At 44.0% G+C, this 22,573-nt stretch overlaps 1 protein-coding gene across 1 annotated transcript; it reads left to right on the top strand.

Moving 5' to 3' along the window:
* Positions 1–6,671: 6,671 nt before the first annotated feature.
* On the top strand, positions 6,672–22,418 carry TEKT1 (tektin 1). The gene is made up of 8 exons (NM_001075783.2): positions 6,672–6,745; positions 8,714–8,920; positions 10,431–10,596; positions 13,437–13,565; positions 14,089–14,232; positions 16,514–16,736; positions 21,129–21,325; positions 22,164–22,418. The coding sequence occupies exons 2-8, from the start codon at positions 8,731–8,733 to the stop codon at positions 22,369–22,371; spliced, it is 1,257 nt and encodes a 418-aa protein (NP_001069251.1). The 5' UTR covers positions 6,672–6,745; positions 8,714–8,730; the 3' UTR covers positions 22,372–22,418.
* The last annotated feature ends 155 nt before the right edge of the window (positions 22,419–22,573 follow it).

Raw genomic sequence — 22,573 nt, 5'->3', positions numbered from 1 at the left:
TTATATGTAGAATGAACAACGAGGCCCTACTGTATATCCCAGATCAGATCAGATCAGATCAGTCGCTCAGTCGTGTCCGACTCTTTGCGACCCCATGAATCGCAGCACGCCAGGCCTCCCTGTCCATCACCAACTCCCGGAGTTCACTGAGACTCACGTCCATCGAGTCAGTGATGCCATCCAGCCATCTCATCCTCTGTCCTCCCCTTCTCCTCCTGCCCACAATCCCTCCCAGCAGCAGAGTCTTTTCCAATGAGTCAACTTTTCGCATCAGGTGGCCAAAGTACTGGAGTTTCAGCTTTAGCATCATTCCTTCCAAAGAAATCCCAGGGCTGATCTCCTTCAGAATGGACTGGTTGGATCTCCTTGCAGTCCAAGGGACTCTCAAGAGTCTTCTCCAACACCACAGTTCAAAAGCATCAATTCTTCGGCGTTCAGCCTTCTTCACAGTCCAACTCTCACATCCATACATGACCACAGGAAAAACCATAGCCTCGACTAGACGGACCTTTGTTGGCAAAGTAATTACAGAGAACTGTATTTAATATCCTATGATAAGCCATAATGGAAAAGAATATTAAAACAGAATGCTTCTGTACAGCAGAAACCAATATAACATTGTAAAGCAATTATACTCCAATAAAAATAAATAAAATAAATAATAAAAATAGAAGGAAATGGCAACCCACCCCAGGGTTCTTACCTGAGAAATCCCCTGGACAGAGGAGCCTACCGGGCTACATATGGTCCATGGAGTCTCAAAGAATCAGACACAACTTAGCAACTAAACAACCACAGAAAATAGACCTACTATATGATCCAACAATTTGATTTCTGGTTATTTATCCAAAGAAAACAAAAACACTAATACAAAAAGATATATCACCCCTATACTCATTGCAGCATTATTTACAATAGTCAAGACGTGGGAGCAACCTAAGTGTCCACTGATGAATGGATATGTATATAAACTTCTCTTTATTCTGTATGGCCCAAGATAGAAACTAGGACTCATGGGTGAAAACCATTGGAAGGCCTTCCCAGCAGAATATCCCAAAGAAGGACTGACTGGAGAGGTGATGAGTTCCCCATCACTAGGAGAGTTCAAGAACTGGGCAACCATTTGGCAGGAATGCTGTAGAAACTATAGCATTTCAGCATCAGATTGGATTAGATAGCCTTTCAATTTCCTTGCAATTCTCAGAGTCAGATTCTCTTAAAGGATACCTCAAAAGTAAACCTGTAAGTTTAAAAACTACCAAAATTGCTTCCCAATGTTCAGACACAGGGAAATCAAGATGAGTAGAAACTCTAGTACCATGTACACTGAATGCTTTGAAAGTTTGAAGGACTAGAACTCTAAGATGTACCTAAGTTCTCTGAAATGTCCATCAAAATAAGAGTATTGGGATGAAGCACATTCAATAGCATCCTTTGCTGATTTTCACAAGCCCCAAATAGGTAATCACAAGGGGCAATTTTTTTAAATCACACTCAAATTTCATGCTTTCTAAGGTCTTGAAGTATTTTAGTTTTTAGATTGTGTTCATGAATGTATAATAATCTTTTTTAAAACCTTTATAATTAAATTGACTATTGGTAGAACAAAAGCAAGCATAAAAGAGAATCTATTTTCCATAGCTTTTCCTGTATGGAATAAAATAGTACTCAACAAAAAGTAAGTAAATAGTGATTGGGTAACATAAATAAGAAAGAGCTAGCACATTGATTTCTTTACTGAGCAGTTTGTTTCCTAACATTAATTTAGGCAATAAAGCATTCTCATACATCCCCTTTCCACTTAACAGAATTGCATTCTTATGTCAATGCTGCTCACTTTCATAAAAACTGGACAGCTCAATTGATTAGAGCACACCCATTCAATATACATTTATTGGGGGATTTCCCTGGTGGTCCAATAGCTAGGACTTCGCTCTCAATGCAAGGGGCGCAGGTTTGATCCCTGGTCAGGGAACTAGATCCCATATGCCTACAACTAAGAGTTTGCATGCCAGAACGAAGATCAAGGATCCCTTGTGCCCAGCACAGCCAAATTAATAATTAAAAATAAAATATGTTAGGACTTCCCTGGTGGTCCAGTGGTTAAGAATCTGCCTGCCAGTACAGGGGACATGGGTTTGATCCCTGGTCCTGGAAAATTCCACGTGGAGCAACTAAGCCCATGCACCACAACTACTGAGCCTGTGCTCTGCAGCCCAGGAGCCGCAACAAGAGAAGCCACTGCAATGAGAAGCCCACGCAGCGAAACTAGAGAGTAGCCCCTGCTCACCCCAACTAGAGAAAGCCTGGGTGCAGAAACAAAGACCCAGTACAGCCAAATACCGATAAATAAGTAAATAATACAAACATTTTTAAATGTTAAAATACATTTATTGGGCACAACAAATGTACCCTAGTCCTCCAGGAACACTCACTTTAGTGCAGAGAATCTGCTAGGTCCTGGGTTCAATCCCTGGGAAGTCCAGTTAGCTTCACAGCCAGACACCTTACAGACGCTGCTATGAATAACAGCCAGAACTAGTGGAGGTGACTATGCATTGTAGACACGGGGAAAAGACTACTGGAGTTGTGGATGTGCTGTGACCACAAGAAAGAAAGATGGCTGAAAACATCTCTCAGCCCTACTGGCAGTGGAAATAGGCTATTTCCATAGAGAAACATACGCTTGGCATTCTCCTTATCTCTGAAGGACCTCTTAGAAACACACAGAGGTCATCTGGTAGTTAGTCAAAGTTTAAAATGCCAATAAAAAGCTTTTAAATTATCACGTTTCTTGACTGCTGATTTTTCAATAGAACTGCACAACACAGAAGTAAGTTCCTGATACAGACCCAGGACACTGGGGTCTTGAATAATCAGCTTCAACACAATGGCCTATGATATTGAGACAATTTAAGAATGTTGAGAATAAAAAACTGATTTCTTCTCAATGAACTCACTGTTCCACAGTGATGCCTAAGATAGAAAACAATTCATATCTTAACAATACCCTTGTATGGAGGAAGAGATTTTTTCCTCATCCAGGTGCAGCTGGGTAGGGAAACCAACACGGATCTGAACACCAGTGGTAATGCTACCAAAACAGAGTTCAAGGGTCACGGTAGCACTGTAGGAAATTAAACAAGAAGTTAATCACATCTGATGTTTTGATAGCATTTTTGCATCCATAAAACTCTCCTATGGCTGTCATAAGCCAAGCAGAACAAAAATAACTATTTTTTAATTGAAATAGTTGCTGTACAATATTATGTTACAATCTATTACAGCAATTCATGATTTTTAAAGGGTATAGTCTGTGTATAATTTATTATAAAGTATTGGCTATATTTCCCGTGTTGTACAATATATCCTTGTAGCTTATTTTATATCTAGTAGTGTGCACCTCCTAATCCCCTTCCCCCATATTGCCCCTCTACCTTCCTTCTCCCCGCTGATAACCACTAGCTTATTCTCTGTATCTGTGAGTCTGTTTCTGTTTTGTTATATTTAGTTTTTTGTGTTTTTTTAAGATTCCATATATGAGTGATATTATATAGAATTTGTCTTTCTCTGTGTGAGTTATTTCACTTAGCGTAATGCCCTCCACATCCATGCATGTTGCTGCAGATGGCAAAATTTTATACTTTTTTATGACTGAGTAGTATTCTGTTATATATATGTGTGTGTGTGTGTGTGTGTATATATACACACACACACATATGTATGCCACATTTTCTTTATCCATTCATTTGTTGATAGAAACTTAGGTTGCTTTCATATCTTGGCTATTTTAAGTAATGCTGCTATGGACATTGGGGTGTGTGTATCTTCTCAAATTAGGGTTTTGGGGTTTTTTTAGGATATATGCCCAGAAATGGGATTACTGGCTCTCACAGTAGTTCCTCTTTTTGAGAAACCTCCATGCTGTTTTCCAGGACAGGTACTATTAATGTGGATGAGAACAGAGACAGCTAAGTGGTAGGTAGGAACTAGGCTGCCAGACTTCAGGCTCATGGCTAAGTGTGTTTTCCACTACGCCACGCTGCCTCCATAAGCTTCCTGCAGAATTCTTTTAATTTCAAAACGACAGTTTAATGCTGTCCCCACTTTGTCTGTCTTTCTTGTTTGACATATAATTTCAGCTCACCAAGAGCATGAAGTTATACTTCTGGGTTATGAATCATATAATTTGTGTAACTCTTCTTAAATTCTTCAAGAACTCTTCTGACTTCAGTTATAATTTGAACTGATAGCTTTCCAGAATTGATACAGCTATTGTATTTCTTTATGGTTCCTCTATTTGTTATGGTCAATATCTTCCTCTTTCTTGATTTTTCACTTCTACTCCAGTAATTTTTTTTCCAAAAGAGTATATGTTCAAGTTTCAGAGCTGTCCAAAAATATCTTTATTTTGCTCTGTGAGGTGTTTTGGCTGGTTATAGAATTTGAGATTTGAAATCATTTCCTCTAGAATTTTGAAGACATTATTCTAGCATCATTTCTAGTAATCTATGTTATAGACAAAAAGTTGTATACATATTCATTTCTTCCTTCCTTTACTCTTTGAATAATGACATTTCCCCTGTGGTCCAGTGGTTAAGACTCTGCACTTTCACTACAAGGGGTGTGGGTTCGATTCCTGGCCAGGGAACTAAGACCACACAGTAAGGCAAAAAAATAGAAAAAGAAATTTCACTAGAATAGAATGTATATAGATAGAGAATAGGTGCATATATAATGTGTATGTATGTGTGACTATGTGTGTGAGAGATAATTATTTCAGGTGGGTCTTTCAATCTAAAGACTTGAGTCTTAAATTCCATATATCACTTACATGTGGAATTTTTTTAAAAAATACAACAAACTAGTAAATATAACAACAACAAAAAAGCAGACTCATAGATATAGAGACCTAACTTGTGGTTACGAGTTGGAGAAATAATATAGGTGTCGGAGGCAATTATTGGGTGTAAGACAGGCTCAAGGATGTATTGTATTAATACAACATGGAGAATAGAGCCACTATTTTGCAATAACAAAATATAAAGTAACCTTTCAAAATTGTGTAAAATTTTAATTAAGAGAAATAAAGACTTGCGTCTTTAACTCAAGGACATTTTCTCTCTCTTTCCTTCACTCTTCTCTATTTTTCCCCTTCTGGACGTCCACTTGACAAATATTAAACCTCCTGAGTCTATCCTCTCAGACTTAATTTTTCCCCTGTATTTTCCATCTCCCAGTGGACACAGTGACCTGGAGTGGTTTGCCAAAGGCATCCTCCCCATACCTGCACTCAGAGCTGCCCATTCAGGTCCTCCCACACGAGAAGAGGCTGGTTGCAGAAACAGAGCTACACCAACTCCAGAGGAAACTCATTGTATTTGGGAAACATGGTTTTATTCCAACTAACAAAAATCTCAAAATCACTTAAAACTTCAGCGTGCTTTGCCTGAGTATTCCTACTTTGAATATAAGCTTTGGTTGTACACTTCTTAATTTAGCAAATTCTAAGCCTTGAGCTGCATATCTGCTTTATATGCTCTTCCGTAGCTACCCATATATTCTCCTCCCTTACCCATATACTGATGCCAGATACACACTGAGTAAGTATTGATCATAAGCTGTTCCATACTTTCTCTATTGGACTCATTCCTTTGCTGGCCTGTGTGGGTGCAAAACAAGGTTTTTCTTTTGAAAATATTTTACTTAACATCCAAAATAAATAGTTGGAGAGCTCTTTTTTCTTCTTCTTCTTCTATTTTTGTTAATACATCAACAGAGGCAACAGCATCCGAGTTTTGGCCTTTCAGAGGGCAGAACCAGCAGAGCAGAGTCCAGCTGGCTGGCCTCAACTACAAGGATCAGTTCTTCCGTGAGAGTCTCAGGGTTGTTTTTTTTAAATCCCCTCCTCCAACTCTTGGGGTGCTTTACCAGCACTACAATCATAAAGAACATATTCCGAACGCTGTAGTCTAGTTTGGGAGTTCCAAGCCACTCATTTTCTAGATAGAGAAACCACTCCTGACTCCTAGCCCTGGGTCTGGCCACCACCACTGACTGGAGGCTGAGGGACCGGCCCGGGGTGCCCCTCCTCATCCCTCCTCTTCCTAACCCCCACCCCCGACCCCCGCGGCCGCGGCAACCCCAGGAATCTCTCCCCGCTAACCCCATGCAGCGTCGGGTTTGTGGTTTAAGTGGTCCCAGGCCGGCCTGCACCCACTCCAGTGTTCTTGCCTGGAGAATCCCAGGGATGGGGAGCCTGGTGGGCTGCCGTCTATGGGGTCGCACAGAGTTGGATACGACTGAAGCGACTTAGCAGCAGCAGCAGGCCGGCCTGCGGCTGCGAGGACCTGGAGGCATCGTCCAGCCCAATTTCGCGGTCCATCTGGGGAGACCCAGTGCGGCCCGAGGTGGCCCAGCCCTCAGCAGGACCAGTCGCAGGCCTCCTGAATCCCAGGTTGGTGTCCCGCATCTTCGCTGTAGATATCTATCTGGCCAGAGCCCTCCCAAGCCACATCGCCAAGTCTCTAGCGCAGACGAAAAGACAACACGCGCGCCTGCGCAAAGCCTTCCGGAGTAAACGCAGCTTCGCAGAAGACCCCACCCCTCTTTGCCCTGGTGACGCGTTACCGGTTGCCATAGAGCCTGAGCTGTTTACGTCCCATTTCTTCAAAGGCCCTGAGCTCCCGCTGGAGTAAGGAGGCTCCTATCCCCAAGTTGTGAAGTAGTTCTTTGTGGCGCTGAGGTAAGTAAGCCTCGGCCCCACCACACCAACTTTTTTTTTTTTTCCCAATGCCTTGTGCCCATTGAAATCAGCCAACATTTAGGTTTAATTTCGACCTCATTTAGCCCTAATTTCGATTTCTCTGGGAGCTGCTCAGACTTATCCAGAAATCTGGGGTTAAATGTTGAGCCCCACACTCAGACAAAATTAGTAGAGGCCATTGGATGGACTGGATTAGGAGACTCATGTTGTCAGAGGGGGCCCGAGGCCTGAGACTCAGCCTGGTCAAGATCTGACTTCAGTTCCAACCTTCAGAAATTCAGAAGCCTTTAAGGGCAGGCACTCATATGTTTTGGGTGAGGATAGGGCTTCCCAATGGAGAAGGCGATGGCACCCCACTCCAGTACTCTTGCCTGGAAAATCCCATGGACGGAGGAGCCTGGTAGGCTGCAGTCCATGGGGTTGCGAAGAGTCGGACACGACTGAGTGACTTCACTTTGACTTTTCACTTTCATGCATTGGAGAAGGGAATGGCAACCCACTCCAGTGTTCTTGCCTGGAGAATCCCAGGGACGGGGAGCCTGGTGGGCTGCCGTCTATGGGGTCTCATAGAGTCGGACACAACTGAAGCGACTTAGCCGCAGCAGCAGCAGGGCTTCCCAGGTGGCACTAGTGGTGAAGAATCCACCTGCCAATGGAGAACACGTAAGATCAAGGGTTCAATCCCTGGGTTGGGAAGATCCCCTAGAGGACAGCATGCAACCCACTCCAGTATTCTTGCCTGGAGAATCCCATAGTAGAGGAGCCTGGTGGGCTACAGTCCATAGAGTCGCAATTTAGCACACATGCACGTGGCTGGGGGCAAATTTCAACCCTGTCTGAGGAAGACAGGTCTCACAGGCAGAGCTGTGTGCAGATGTATGTGTGTGTGTGTGTTAGTCACTCAGTCCTATCTGACTCTTTGTGACCCCATGGACTGCAGCCTGCCAGGCTCCTCTGTCCATGGGATTCTCCAGGCAAGAATACTAGACTGGGTTGCCATTCCCTTCTCCAGGGGATCTTCCCAACCCAGGGATCGAACCGAGGTCTCCTGCTTTGCAGGTGGATTCTTTATCATCTGAGCCATCAGGGAAGCCCACTGTGTGCAGAGGAGGAAGAGACATACTCCTCTTTCTGTTGCTGCTGGCCTCTGCCTGCTACCTCTTCATGGGTTCCTCTTCTTGTTCTCTCCTGCTCTCTGTCCTGGGAAACTTTTGTTTCTGTTATCTGCTGAATAGGCTCAGTACCCAGTTGTCAGTTTACAGATGTCACATTTGCCCTTTTTGTTTTTAGAAAACACACCTGGATTCATCTGTTAGGTAATACTAAAATAGAACACTGCCCTATGACCTAGCAATTCAAATGAGTTCTAAAAATGCATGCATGTATTCACCAATATACACATTCTGTCTAAATGTGAATATCCATAGCATTCTCATAATAACCCCAAACCGAAAACTCAAATATCCATAAACAGTAAAAAAAAAAAAAATGAGAGAGAGAGAGAGAGATAAATTGTGGTATAATGGTATACTACACAGCAATGAGAATGAACAAACTACAACTATGTGAACAATACTGATAAACTTTACAAACATAATGCTGTTTGTTAAGAAGTCAGATAAAAGAGTGTATAGGAAAAAAGAGTACTTAGGGATTCTGCATTAAGTTCAAAAATATCAAAACTAATGTATAGTGTTAAAAATTGGAATAGTGGTTACTGTGTGGGGCTGGGGTGAAGAATAGTGGCCAGAGCAAGGCATGAGGTGCTAGTAATGTTTATTTCTTGATCTGGGTGCTGGATATACTGAGTTTTTCATTTTGTGTACCGATTATGGCTTGGGCACTCTTTAGTACGAATGTCACACTTTAATAAAATCTGACATTAAAAACAAGACAATTTGCTTTTAGTGAACCTAAAAAAAAAAAAAAAAATCTACTTTTGAGCAGGACTTTGGAAACTTCAAATGGCCAAACTACTACAACAGCCACCCAAGTTCTTGCGCGCAGAGTGGCAAATTGCTAACAAAAACCAGTACCACAGAGCAGAAGCCCAAAGGTCCCGGTCTGAACGCCTGGTAGCAGAAAGCCAGAGACTTGTGGATGAAATTGAAAAGACCACAAGAAAATCTCAAAGCGATGTGAATAAGAAACTAGGTAAGATAACACACTTGCTATGTTTGTAAACATGTTTGCATGATACTGTATTGTCATTAGCATTTCCTATTCAGGAGTGGCAGTGTATTATCTTGAAATATTAGAGAGAAACATGTATTCTCCAGATTCTGTCTTTAAGTTCATTGCCCTAAGAGACATGCTTTTGATGCTTTTGAACTGTGGTGTTAGAGAAGACTCTTGAGAGTCCCTTGGACTGCAAGGAGATCAAACCAGTCAATCCCTAAAGAAATCAACCATGAATATTCATTGGAAGGACTGATGCTGAAGCTGAAGCTCTAGTACTTTGGCCAGCTGATGAGAAGAGCTGACTCATTAGAAAAGACCCTGATGCTAGGAAAGATTGAAGGCAGGAGGAGAAGGGGACGACAGAGGATGAGATGGTTGGATGGCATTACCAACTCAATGGACATGAGTTTGAGCAGGCTCCAGGAGATGGTGAAGGACAGGGAAGCCTGGCGTGCTGCAGTCCATGGTGTCGCAGAGTCAGACATTACTCATCGACTGAACAACAAGAGACGTGGTAACCCAGTCTGATTTGCAGTCATCCATCAGTCATTCTTTTATTGATTTGATATATATCTGTTGAGCATCTAAGAGCATCCATGGACTAAGCACTATGGATATCACAGGGATATCAGAGCCTCTGTTTTAAGGGGCTCTCAGATTGAGGAGAAAGATACAAAAATTGTTAGTCAGAATATAACTAGATAGGTGCTGTGGGAAGGGGTACAGAAGTGAAGGTGGAGTAGACGCTGGAGAGTTGGAAAAGACATCCTAAAGAGGAATATTTGTGCTGAGTCTTTTGCTTTTAATATTTATTAATTTTTATTTTTGGCTGTGCTGGGTCTTCGTTGCTGTGCTCCAGCTTTCTCTAGTTGCAGTGAGTAGGGGCTACTCTTTGTTGTGATGTGCAGACTTCTCATTATGATGCCTTCTCTTGTGGAGCCCGGGCTCTAGAGTGCAGGCTCAGTAGGTGTGGCACATGGGCTTAGTTGCTCCAAAGCATATGGAATCTTCCCAGACCAGGGATCAAACTCATGTCCCCTGCATTGGCAGGCAGATTCTTTACCACTGGACCAGCAGGGAAATCCTAAGCTGAGTCTTAAAGAAAGAGTAATGCTCTCTTGACAATCCCATTCCCATGAACACAATTTCAAAGTGGTGCCCAGGGACTTTTCAAACAATATACTTTTGTGTCTTTGACAAAATTAAAAATTATTTAAAACAGGGCGCCTTGAGGAATTAGAGTCAATGAGTGTAGAATGATCTTTGGATTACTTTGATGTTGAATATAAGAAGAAATATGTTCTTTTTCCTTCCTTTCTTCCGTTCTAATAAACATAAAGATGTATAGATACCCCAAGTAGCACCATTCTGAGAAGGAAAGAAAGTATCTCGGTAGTTTCATAATAGTCTTCAAATTTCTAATCTAAGAGTTGACTGCACTGGGAATAGATTCATCCTGGAGTGACTTCTCTGTGTGCTTCAGAACAGAGACTTGAGGAAGTCAGGTTCTGGAAGAAGGAGTTAGATGACAAACTTGAGCAGCTGGTGTATGCAACTGAAGATCTACTCCTCTATCAGACCAGATTGCAGAAAGCCCTCGAGAGCTTTAAAGAGCCCTTGCACATCACAGAGAAATGCTTGGAATACAGGTAGGAGAGATGGTTCCTCCAATGACTCATCTGGGAAATGAAGTGCTGAGTGGTAAAAACCGACTGTGCTTGGTGGTGGGTTAGAATGAAACAAATAAGCATGTGTTCTTTTAGAGCCTGAAATTATCTCAGCATACTCATGGTGCTGGGCAGCAGAAGGAGCACTGGACTTGGTTCATGTCTAAACTCTGCCCTTAACTAACTTCAATATATGTGAGGACTGGGTTTGGCTGTGGATAATCAGAAAGGGACAAAATAACATTGACCCCTTTTTCCTCTCACATTTAAGGAATCTGGAGCTAGTTCAGAGTTGGCATGGCATGCCACAGTGTCAGGCTCCCAGGCCTTTTTAATCTTGTTCCTCCCTGTGCTTGGTTTTCACTCCCAAGGTTACCTCATGATTCAAGATGCCAACTAGAGTGCCAGCCATTATGTCTACATTCCAACAAGTAGGAATAATTACGGTTTAGCTTTCATCATTTCTACTTGCGTCTCTGACCAGAGCTTAGTCACATGGCCACACCAATAGAAACTGGGAAATGGTGGTCTTTATTTTGGGCAGATAAAGCAGATACCGTTGCTAGAGGACAAGCCTGCTCGCATACAGAGCTCATGGGAGCACTTCATAATCCAGAGCTGCTGCTGCTAAGTCACTTCAGTCATGTCTGACTCTGTGCGACCCCATAGACGGCAGCCCACCAGGCTCCCCCGTCCCTGGGATTCTCCAGGCAAGAACACTGGAGTGGGTTGCCATTTCCTTCTCCAGTGCATGAAAGTGAAAAATGAAAGTGAAGTCGCTCAGTCATGCCCGACTCTTCGCAACCCCATGGACTGCAGCCTACCAGGCTCCTCCGTCCATGGGATTCTCCAGGCAAGAGTACTGGAGTGGGGTGCCACTGCCTTCTCCAGAGAGCACTATGCTAATGTACCTTTTTACTATAATTTCTCTCATGTAAGTACTATGAGCAGGATGCTCCTCTCTGCTTTGGGGTGATTCTGATTCACAGACCTGATCCCCATAAATCTTCTGGAGCACCATAGCAAGTCTTGTTGCTGCCAGCATAGCCCCCTCCAATCGAGTGCATCATCTACACTGGCTATTATGTGAACTTTCCCCACTGCAGACCTTTCCAGGTCACTCCCCAGCTTTAAAATCCCTTTTTACCACGCTATGCCCTAACACCTTCAAGATCAAGTTCAAATTTCTCAGCTTCAAAAACGAGGTCCCTGATGGTTGGGCCTCCAGTGAGCTCTCCATCCGGTCCTGAATGTCATCCCCAACAGGGGGATGCACTTGGGGTGTTGAGCTGCTTGTACTCTGGCTCTGCCCACTCTGTTCCTCCTTCTCAGAAAGCCCTGTTGCCTCAGTGAGCTTCACCAGGACCCTCTGCAGCAACCAGATTTAGAGAGGTGGTAAAGCAAAGGAAGAAGGCAATGGCAACCGACTCCAGTACTCTTGCTTGGAGAATCCCATGGATGGAGGAGCCTGGTAGGCTGCAGTCCATGGGGTCACAAAGAGTCGAACACAACTGAGCGACTTCACTTTCACTTTTCACTTTCATGCATTGGGGAAGGAAATGGCAACCCACTCCCGTGTTCTTGCCTGGAGAATCCCAGGGACGGGGGAGCCTGGTGGGCTGCCGTCTATGGGGTCGCACAGAGTCGGACACAACTGAAGTGCCTTAGCAACAGCAGCAGCAGCAAAGCAAAGGAAAGTAACAGCTGCTCAAAGAAGGCAGCATCCAGTTGGCTCAATTCCACACCTAAGGGTGATTAGGATGTAGATGTTGCTAAGTGGATTGAGTACTTGCTACTCTGTGCCGGGTCCCATGCTGTCTGCTTTCATATCTCTTTTGTTCCTTGCCACCACCTAGGAAGTACTGATAGTTATACCCATTTCACAGAAGAAGAAACCAAGGCATAGATAAATTATACAATGTGCCTGAGCCCACACAGCTGGTGAGTGATGGAGCCTTCCTCACAAGCACTATCAGGCAGGTGGAAAAGAACAGACTATCAGATGGTGACCGATCAATTTTGGGAGGAAGTGGTTAAAAGCATGTGTAATGCCCAATTCTGTGACTCAGGATCTGTAACCTCTCTGAAACTCAGTTTCCTCACCTGTAATTGAAAGGTTATAGGAGAATGAGTTTTCACATGAAAAGCTCAGTACAGTGTGTGTCTCATGGTAAGTGCTCAGTGACAGAGTACTGTTAATTTTGACATTATTATTATTACTATTATTATAAAGCATCTTTTTCAATTCAACCCTTGTTAAAAAACAAGACTGGGCTCAAGGAAGAAAACATATGTCTTTAAAGTTCTAAGTCAAAAGACAGTCTTTCCAATAAATAGGTAAGAAGAAAAAGCCTTCTGAATTGATGGCGAAATTAAGGCAAAAAAGTCCAGCTGGCATTTTTCAGACCAAGTGACCAATCACTGATTCATTTTTCTTCTTTGTTTTTTGGATATTTTGAAGTCAAATAGACACCAGCTAATGTATATCCCAGTGGCTCAGATGGTAAAGAATCCTCCTGCAATGCAGAAAACCCAGGTTCAATCCCTGAGTTGGGAAGATTCCCCTGGAGAAGGGAATGGCTATCCATTACAGTATGCTTACCTGGGAAATCCCATGAACAGAGGAGCCTGGCAGGCTACAGTCTATGGGGTCACAAAGAGTTAGACACGTCTAAGTGACTAAGACTTTCACTTTCAATGTACATCCCCGTCACATTATCCAGATGGATTGGGTTCAGTTGTCTTGATAGTTTTAAAAGTCAGCAAGTTTTGAGTTGTCTCCCTCCACGCATGGGATGACCATCCACTTTTCTCCCGGCCAGGGAGAAGCGGGTTGGCATTGACCTGGTCCATGATGAGGTGGAACAGGAGCTGATCAAGGAACATGAGATCATCCGGGGAGTAATGACCCTGCTGACCCGCACCCTGGAGGAGACATGCGAGCAAATCAGGTACTGCCCCCACATCTCCACTGGGGGTATCTAGGAAAAGCTGTGCCCAGCAAGACTATGCTCCCTGGCACAGGAAGAATGGGGTTTAATATCCTACAAGCACTCTGCATGCCCCAAGGTGGCCAGGGAACACTCAGAACGAGACCTGGACAACCTCTCATGCCTGACAGTTGCTCTCTGGTGGTAGGCTGGGATGCGGCAGAATTTCACCCCTGATTAGAAAGTGGAGGACATTGGAGCCATTTTCTGCCCGGGCTGACCTCTCACAAACAGGATGCCACAGTGGTGACGTCAGAAAAGGCCACAGTTGAAAGGAGGATTTCGAAGTCCAGGCCTGGATACGTTAATTGGTCACCAAGCGTTAATGGGGTGTGTGTGTGTGTGTTGAGTGGATGAGAGGATTGGAGGAAGTGCCATTGTGTTGCACTAGACTAGCTTCGTTTTCCAGGGTTTCCCAAGAACCTGATGTAGGTGCCACTTGGGCATTCGAAAGGAAGAAACCCAATTTACCTTCTCCCTTCAGGTTAAACCGCTCTGCCAAGTACAATCTTGAAAAGGATTTGAGGGACAAGTTTACAGCCATAACCATTGATGATATCTGCTTCTCACTCAACAACAACTCACCAAACATCAAGTATTCTGAGAACGTCGTGAGGGTTGAACCAAAGTGAGTGAGTCCCTGCTGGCCTGGCCACACTGTCCTCCTCCCCACTGTGTGATGCCCCAGTGCTTCTTGGAGAGGCCAGCAGGACCTAGGACATCATCCTGACCTTAGGCTGGGAGCTGGGAAGAGGCAGGTTTTAGGCGAAGGCAGGCGCTGAGCAGTGACTACCCTATAGGGCCCAGTGGTGCCTCAGTCCTCCAGGCTAGGCCCCACTTTAAGAAAGTCTGATGTAAAAAAGAAATATTTTTTGGCTGTACTTTGTGGGGTGTAGGATTTTAGTTCCTCAACCAGGGCTGGAACCCATGCCCCATGCAGTGGAAACATGGAGTCTTAATCACTGGCCTACCAGGGAAGTCCCTGAAATAAAATCTTAAAACCTCTCAAATTTATTCACTTACCTATTTGCATTTTTAACAAGTAGAAGAATTTGAAAATGTATAAAGAGCAAGTTAATAGTTTCCCTGAGATAGCCAGTGTTTCCTGTATGTTCATACAAACATACATATACACTCATGTACACAAATAGTTTTGTTACAAAAATGAGATTATACTCTTTACCTTTTCTATAACATCTGATTTACATGTTTCAAGTAATATTAGATCACAGACCTAACTCATTCTAATTTTTAAAACATTCTTTTTGAAGTAAAACATGCGTACAGAAAACTGCACCAGAATTCCTTTTTTAAAGTAAATCATACATATAGAAAACTGCATAGGAATTTCCTATTCCAGTGATTGGGATTCAGTGCTTTCACTATCCGGGCCCAGGTTCAACCTCTCTTTTGGGAACTAAGATCCCACAAGCCAAAAAAAAAAAGAAACAGAAAAGAAAGAAAATTGCACAAATAATAATCAATGGTTTAATGAATTATCATCATTTTAGTTATCTTTTGCTGTTACCAAGTTACCCCCAAACTTAGCAGCTTTAAAACAACAAGCGTGTTATCTCCCAGCTTCTGTGGGTCAAGAGCCCAGGCATCATTCAGCTGGGCGCCTCTGGCTCACCACTCTTCAGGTTGTAGTCAACCTGTCAACTGGGACTGCGGTCTCATCTGAAGGCTTGACATGGCAGCTGATCTAAGAGGAAGCAAAAGAGAGAAGGCGTCCAAGAGAGAAGCCATAGTCTTCCTCTTTCAACCTCATCTCAGACATGACCTCTCATCACATATATTCATGAGAAATGAGTCGATGAGTTCATCACACAATTCAAGGGGAAGGCACTGTAGAAAAGTGTGAACACCAGGAGACATGGGGGTCATCAGGGGCCATCCCAGATGGCAAACAGTCTCCACCAACCAGGCCAAGAAATAAAACGTTACCACCAACACCAAAACCTCCACCCCGCCCCCTCTTGATCAATGCCCCCTCTCTCCTCCCCCCAAAAGAACCACATTCCCGGCTTCTAATAGGTTTGTTCTGCCTGCTTCTTCATTTATTAAATAGCATCATATTTTGAATATTGTATATTTTGTCATATATGTAGTATATATATATATGACAAAATATACAACATTCCATAATGTTGAATCTCCCAATTAACATTATTTTGAGACTCCTCAGTGCTATATAAAGCAATTAATTCCTTGTCAAACTAGCAATTGTTTTATTTATAGCATTTCAGTATACACTCATGATTATCCTGTTTTTTTCAGTGTATGATCATCTGTGGGCTTCCCAGGTAGCTCAATGGTAAAGAATCTGCCTACCAATGCAGGATAATGGGTTCGATCCCTGGTCTGGGAAGGTCCCCTGGAAAAGGAAATGGCAAGCCACTCCGGTATTCTTGCCTGGGAAAAACCACATGGACAGAGGAGCCTGGCAGGCTACAGTCCATAGGGTGGCAAAGAGTGGGACACAATTTAGCAGCTGAACACACACTCACATTATAATCTGTGACTACTATAATTTATTTTGATACTTAGCTTGACCCTACCTGTGTGATGTTGACCAGGTTACTCCATCTTTATGAACCTGTTTTCCACATCTTTCAAATGGGGGTATGAAAGCCACCTCACTAGGCCAGCGTGAGGATTAAATGAGAGAGTGTCTGTAAAGTGCCAGCCCAGTGCCTGGCAAAGAGTAAGTAGATTTCCCTAGAGTGGCAGCTATTGCCACTGACAGACCAGTGTTCACTCTGCCTAGAGACGGGGAAATGTTCTAGGTGCTTCCATTGGTGGAGGGAGGCCTGACTTCCCACGGTTTCCAGTCACTTGTCCTTCCCCCCTACACCCCCACGCCAAGTCCAGATATGCTATGAATGAGTGCGTGGGTCCCGTTTCAGCTCCGTGAGTCTGGAAGACTGGCTGGACTTCTCCAACACCAACGTGGAGAAGGCTGACAAGCAGAGGAACAACTCCCTGACGCTGAAGGCCCTGGTGGACCGAATCCTGTTCCAGACAGCCAGTGACCTGCGCAGGCAGTGTGATGTGGTGGACACCGCCTTCAAGAACGGGCTGAAGGAGACCAAGGACGCCAGGGACAAACTGGCTCTTCATCTGGACAAGGTGAGCTTCCTGGGGGGACTATGGACAAGCTCGTTCAGAGGGTTTCACTCTGGAAACCTAGAATGGCCTTTAGGGCTTGTGATCCTGGGTGCTAAGGAGTAAATGTCATCCACCTCTCTCTGTCTTAGCAGCAGGCTTTGGACTTTGGAGGACTGGAGACGGTCTTGGCGCTGCTGTGGGCCTCCTTTCTCACTCATTGTTGCAAAGAACAGGCTATCTCCCCGCTTCAGGCCTTAGTTCCTCCTCTGTGGAGCATGGAGATGCACTGTATGCTCTTAGATATTCTTTATGACTCTGAAGTTCTGTGCGTGCACGCACACACGGGTGTAAGTTGCTCAGTCGTGTCCGACTCTTTGCAACCCCATGGACTGTAGCCCACCAGACTCCTCTGTCCATGGGATTCTCCAGGCAAGAATACTGGAGTGGGTTGCCGTACCCTCCTCCAGGTGGTCTTCCTGACCCAAGGATCGAACCTGCATCTCTAATGTCACCTGCACTGGCAGGCAGGTTCTTTACGCTGCTGGGACTTCTGTGGTGGTCCAGTGGCTAAGACTCGTGCTCCCAAAGTAGGGGATGCAGGTTCGATCCCTGGTCAGGGAAACCAGATCCCAGGATCCCACAGGTAGCAACTAAGACCTGGTGCAGCAAAATAAACATTTTGTTTTAATTGGCTGCTGCTACTACTAATAGTAACAACACCAATAATAGTAACGGTGATAAACATAGCCAAATATAGTCAAGAGGCTTCCTAGTGGAGTAAGAACTTGGTCCAGGCCTCAAAAGATGGATCTGAGATAGGGAGGCAGAGGTTGTTAGGATCCACTGTAAGGAAAAAGGCAAGAGGCCGGTCTTTGCAGAGGCCTGTGAGAAGCCCCGTCCTACCAGAGGAGATCCCTGCAGGAGCTGGGGGCTGTGCGGCTGAGGCCTTGGAAGCCTCATCTGAAATGAGCACCTGGGACTTCCCTGGGGGTCCAGTGGCTAAGACTCTGCACTCCCAATGCAGAGGGCCCGGGTTCCATCCCTGGGCAATGAAATAGATGCTGCCGCAATTAAGAGTTCATGTGCCACAGCTAAAGATCCCACAGGCTGCACCTAAGATCCGGCACAGCCCAGTGAAAATGAAATAAAAATGAAAAGTGATAACTAGCTTTTTTAAAAAATGGTCTGGGCAGGCTGGAATGATGGACTAAAACAAATCAGGTGAGGTTCCTTGCCCTCATCTGGAGATAGGGACCTCGCTCTATGAGAGAAGTCTCCACCTGCATATCGTCTGGTCTGAAACCTCCGTGGTCACGAAGAGACTTGACACACTGAGGAGACGACCTTCAAATTAAAGGGTAGGGTGGCCCCCATTTTTATTTCAGTGACACAATTATTTCCTTATTGAACAAAACGTATTTTAACTCCAGCTATACTTAGAATTTAGTACAAGAATGTTTAATCTAACCCAGGGCTTCAGTTACCTTAATGAGTCAGCAACATTTTTCTATAAAGGGTCAGAAGGTAAATATTTTTGTTTTTGTGGGCCAAGACACAAGATCAAGGATATTACATAGATATTAACATAAGAAAACAAATTTCCACAAATTCTCTATTGGTACAATTAAAAGTATAAATAATTATAACTGGGTGTTGTTTTTACAGGTCTTCTGGTGAGAAGAAGGGGATTGATTCTTTTGGGGGAAATAAAACAATTGCTTTGTTGGGGTTCAAAGTTAGTATTTTCTACCAAAACTATTGCAGAGGTTCACCTGTTAATGCTGACCTGTAATGATATTTTGTATATTTCATCTTTGAAAGCATCCATTCATTCGGATAGGCACTGCCAAGGAGACATAGCCACCTATGAGCATATGATTTTAATTGAACACGCTCACTGCTTGGAGGACCTTTATAGAATCCTGTTAAATTGTTCTCCTGGTACAGTATTTGCCTTTTAGTACCTCATTACATACCAGATTAATCACTCCCAGTCGAAGGATAGTTAGAAGCTCTTAATTGCACAGTTAAGTGAATTTTGAAGTATGGAAATTTCCTTTGCACTTGCTTTGATGTCCAAAAAAAAATTTCCAGAACTTGGAAGAATATTTCTTTGGCAAACGTGTAGGGGAATGGAGGTCTTACTTCATGTTTTAACTTTTGGCAGCAGAAGAAGCAAAGAAAGCAACTTGATTCTACTTGTGACGCAAATCATGTCAGTTGTTGAAATGACTTTATCGCAGCCAGTATTTGAAAAGGCTGTCTTGCCTTGTGATTTTAGGTTGACTCACTTAGAAATATTTTTAAGTGTGCAGCAAAAATGAATTTCTAAAGCCACTCCATGTTTGATAACAGAGGTTGTTCTTGTTCAGAAAAATTTTAATCTTGGCCCCAAGCTAAAATAAACCACAAGAACATTTCACCACTGCTTAACCATTTTACTGCTGAGTAGTATGACAAGTGAGGATAACCAACTTCTATTTCTGACAAAAATTCACAGAAATGAAGACAGTCAAGTCCATGGAAGCCAGTCCAAGTGAACTTCATGGTTCGCTGTTGACGTTATTGGTTCGATAACACATGATAGATCCACATGTCTTCTGCAAAGCACTTTCTAATGAATAACCAGCCACAGTCCTTAAAACGCTGACATTTCCACGAGCTCTGTAAATATGCTCAGCTAAGCCTTTTTGTGCTCAACATGTATCCACATCATCAGCAGCTCTAACACTTAGTAGATTCCACTTCAGGTTGTACTGAGTTCCTGTTTTCTTAACTTTTTGAAAATATCCTCACCTATAATTAGTTCATGCAGTCATTCGTAGAGGCTAATTCTTTACTTCAAACTCAGCGTTGACTCCTTCAATAAATGACACTGAACAGGATCAGAACACCGGCCAACTCACGAAGAGCAGAAGAAAACCATGCAAACTCATGTGCTTTGTGTGCTTTTAATTAACTATAGATGTTGTTCCTTGTGTCCGTAACTCTTCGAGCAGCTATCCTTGCAGGCTAACAGTCTTAAAAATAATTTATATTCCCTGGACACTCTTTCTCAGCTGCTGCAATCAAACTTGATTTAATTAGCTCACCATCAAGTAAATGGCTTTCCTTACTTGGCTAACACATGAGCCGCTTAGAATCTTATTTTGATAGAAGCCTCATTTTCCTTTGTGTGAAGAAATTCTGCAGTGATGAGATACAGTTTTAAATTTCCAGTTTCTCTGATCATTGCTCTTCTGTGTGTTGGGAATGTTGTGGTGAATGCTTAGTCTGGTACCGTTGATGTTTAGTGCATTCTTTCAGTACAGCCGTAGTGTCCTTGCATAATAAACACAGTGCTTTGCTCTCCAAGAGACAGACAAAACCTAAACTTCACTCTGCCTTACTAGTGCAACCCATGAAGCCTACTTTTCTTATCTTAACATGATGAGCATGCACTGATAATAAAAATAAAATAAGATGCCACAGTTTGGTGATACATGTAGTGTTTGGACAGCTGTCAAGTTATTACCATGTCTTTGGGATTCAGTCTGGACAGAAGCACAAAACAGTGAGAGCATAATGTATACTGTCTGTCGCAACTTCTTAACTCTGCCGCTATAGTTCAAAAGCAGCCATATATCAATGAATGATCATCGCTTAAATTGATGATGAGTCCGTGAGATTCGTTTTATCTACTTTCGTGTATGTTTAGAAATTCCCATGATGCAAAGTTTAAAAAGAAAAAAAAAGGAAGAAATAAAATCTTAAACTAGTTACATATTAATCTAAAAACCCAAGTACCTTGAAGGCATCTTTTGTTGGCACAAAGCCACCATCAGAGAAACTAACAAAACTCAGATTAAACTGCTTACTCCTGTAGCGAGCAGAACTGGTCCTAGTGGGTGGATTGGTAAGGAAACAGGCAGAGGCAGCTTTCATGGTACAAACGTACAGGATATGTAAGAGACACAGGTTCAGTCTCTGGGCTGGGAAGAGCCCCTGGAGGAGGACACAGAAACCCACTCCAGTATTCTTGCCTGGAGAATCCCATGGACAGAGGAGCCTGGCGGGCAGTAGTTCATAGGATTGCAAAGTCAGACACAACTGAAGCGACTTAGCACACACACACCAAAGTACATGGGCAGCCTCCAGCCTCTGCTGGGGGCATTCCCCAGGAAATCCACATGTTTGAGAAGGAGATGAGGCAACAATGGCCATCAGTATCCATTCCATGCTTGAGATTCTAAGGCTGGGTGAGTTACCTTATCTACCAGCAGTCACTGCTCTAGGGAAAAGAGACCAGACCTATTCAGGCGGCCTGCATCGGTAGATAATCCGAGGTCCCCTCTTCCTAACCCCCTAAGAGCATCTGCTGTTGAGTTTTAAGGAACACAGCCTGGCCTCACCTACTCTAACCCTTTTTGTAAGGTCATGGAAGAGATCGCCTCCCAGGAGAAGAACATTGTGGTTCTTGAAAAAGCCATCCTCGACCAAGAAGGGCCTGCCAAGGTGGCTCACACACGCCTGGAGACCAGGACACACCGGCCTAACGTGGAGCTGTGTCGAGATGTTGCACAGTACAGGCTGATCAAAGAGGTCGATGAGATCACCCACAATGTTGCAAGGTAAGCAAAGAGCTCCTAGAGGAGGGCATGGCAACTCACGCCAGTATTCTTGCCTGGAGAATCCCACGGACAGAGGAGCCTAACAGACTACAGTCCATGGGGTTGCAGAGAGTCAGACACAACTGAAATGACTTAACCACTCAGGCAAAAGGCTACTGGGGCTCCATTTAAACCTGGACTGTGAGGACTTCCCTGGTGGTCCAATGGCTAAGAATCTGCCTTCCAATGCAGGGGACAAGGGTTCGATCCCTATTCGGGGAGCTAAGATCCCACATGCTACAGGGCAACTAAGCCCATGAACAGCAACTATTGAGCCTGAGCATTCTAGAGCCTAAAGCCTTCTCACTCTAGAGCCCACACATAGCAAGCAAGAACCCCTGACACACACACACTGACACACACACACACACACACACACACACACACACACACACACAAAACCCTCAACTGTGAGCAGGGCTAGGCAATGTCATCATGGGTGAAGCCAGCTGGGCATAAGGACCTTTGCCCTTTGCATCTATCATGTTTAGGGGTTCCTTTCTAGAGGAACCTACTTCAACCAACTGCTGCCATGCAGGGCACCGACCCGATGTTGACATTTTTCTAAAGGCCAAATCCAGATGTTTAGGTAAATTCTAGTTTTAAATGTCGGAAGTTCACAGGTTTGTCTGCCTTGTGAATCTGGTCCAGGGCCACCGATTGGAAATTTCTGTCTTAAAGAGGAGAGAGGAAACAGACACATCAATTTGAGTCCAGCACCAAATAGACGAATACACTTTTCCCCCTGAAGCAGTGACATGAAGCCATACATTGTTCCTTCACATTCTTCCTCTTCTAGATTGAAGGAAACACTAGCCCAAGCTCACGTAGAGTTGAAAGGCCTGAATCGCAGGCAGTTGGCCCTGCAGGAGGAGATCCAGATCAAGGAGAACACCATCTACATTGACGAGGTGCTGTGTGTGCCCATGAGAAAGTCCATCCCGCCTCGGGACGGGGATGACCACGGGGAGTGGGCGGGGGGCTCCCATCCCGAGGCTGTCTGCTGAATGGAGGATTCCCATTATGCCGTTTCTCATTAAACCGTGTCCTAAAACAGGAGCACAGAACTCTCCTTCCAGGTTGGCAGAACTTCCACGCAGCCCACCCAAAACTCTCGGCTGGGTTCCAGGCCTGCTCAGGGCCTCAGATCTGGCTCTATTCTGCTGCAGGTGGTGTGCTGTGGTTGTTCAAGGGTTAAATTCTGTGACT

This window comes from Bos taurus, chromosome 19 (assembly GCF_002263795.3).
Source record: "Bos taurus isolate L1 Dominette 01449 registration number 42190680 breed Hereford chromosome 19, ARS-UCD2.0, whole genome shotgun sequence".
Taxonomy (NCBI): domain Eukaryota; kingdom Metazoa; phylum Chordata; class Mammalia; order Artiodactyla; family Bovidae; genus Bos; species Bos taurus.
Note: the sequence above shows the minus strand (reverse complement) of the source record. Positions and strands in the feature narration are given on the sequence as shown.

Bases quoted from the DNA above. Each gene is read 5' to 3' on its own strand.
- TEKT1 (NM_001075783.2), top strand. From the start codon at position 8,731: ATGGCCAAACTACTACAACAGCCACCCAAGTTCTTGCGCGCAGAGTGG. The intron at 10,597-13,436 runs GTAGGAGAGATG...TCTCCCGGCCAG, and splicing joins GAGAAATGCTTGGAATACAG to GGAGAAGCGGGTTGGCATTG. The intron at 14,233-16,513 runs GTGAGTGAGTCC...GTCCCGTTTCAG, and splicing joins GTCGTGAGGGTTGAACCAAA to CTCCGTGAGTCTGGAAGACT.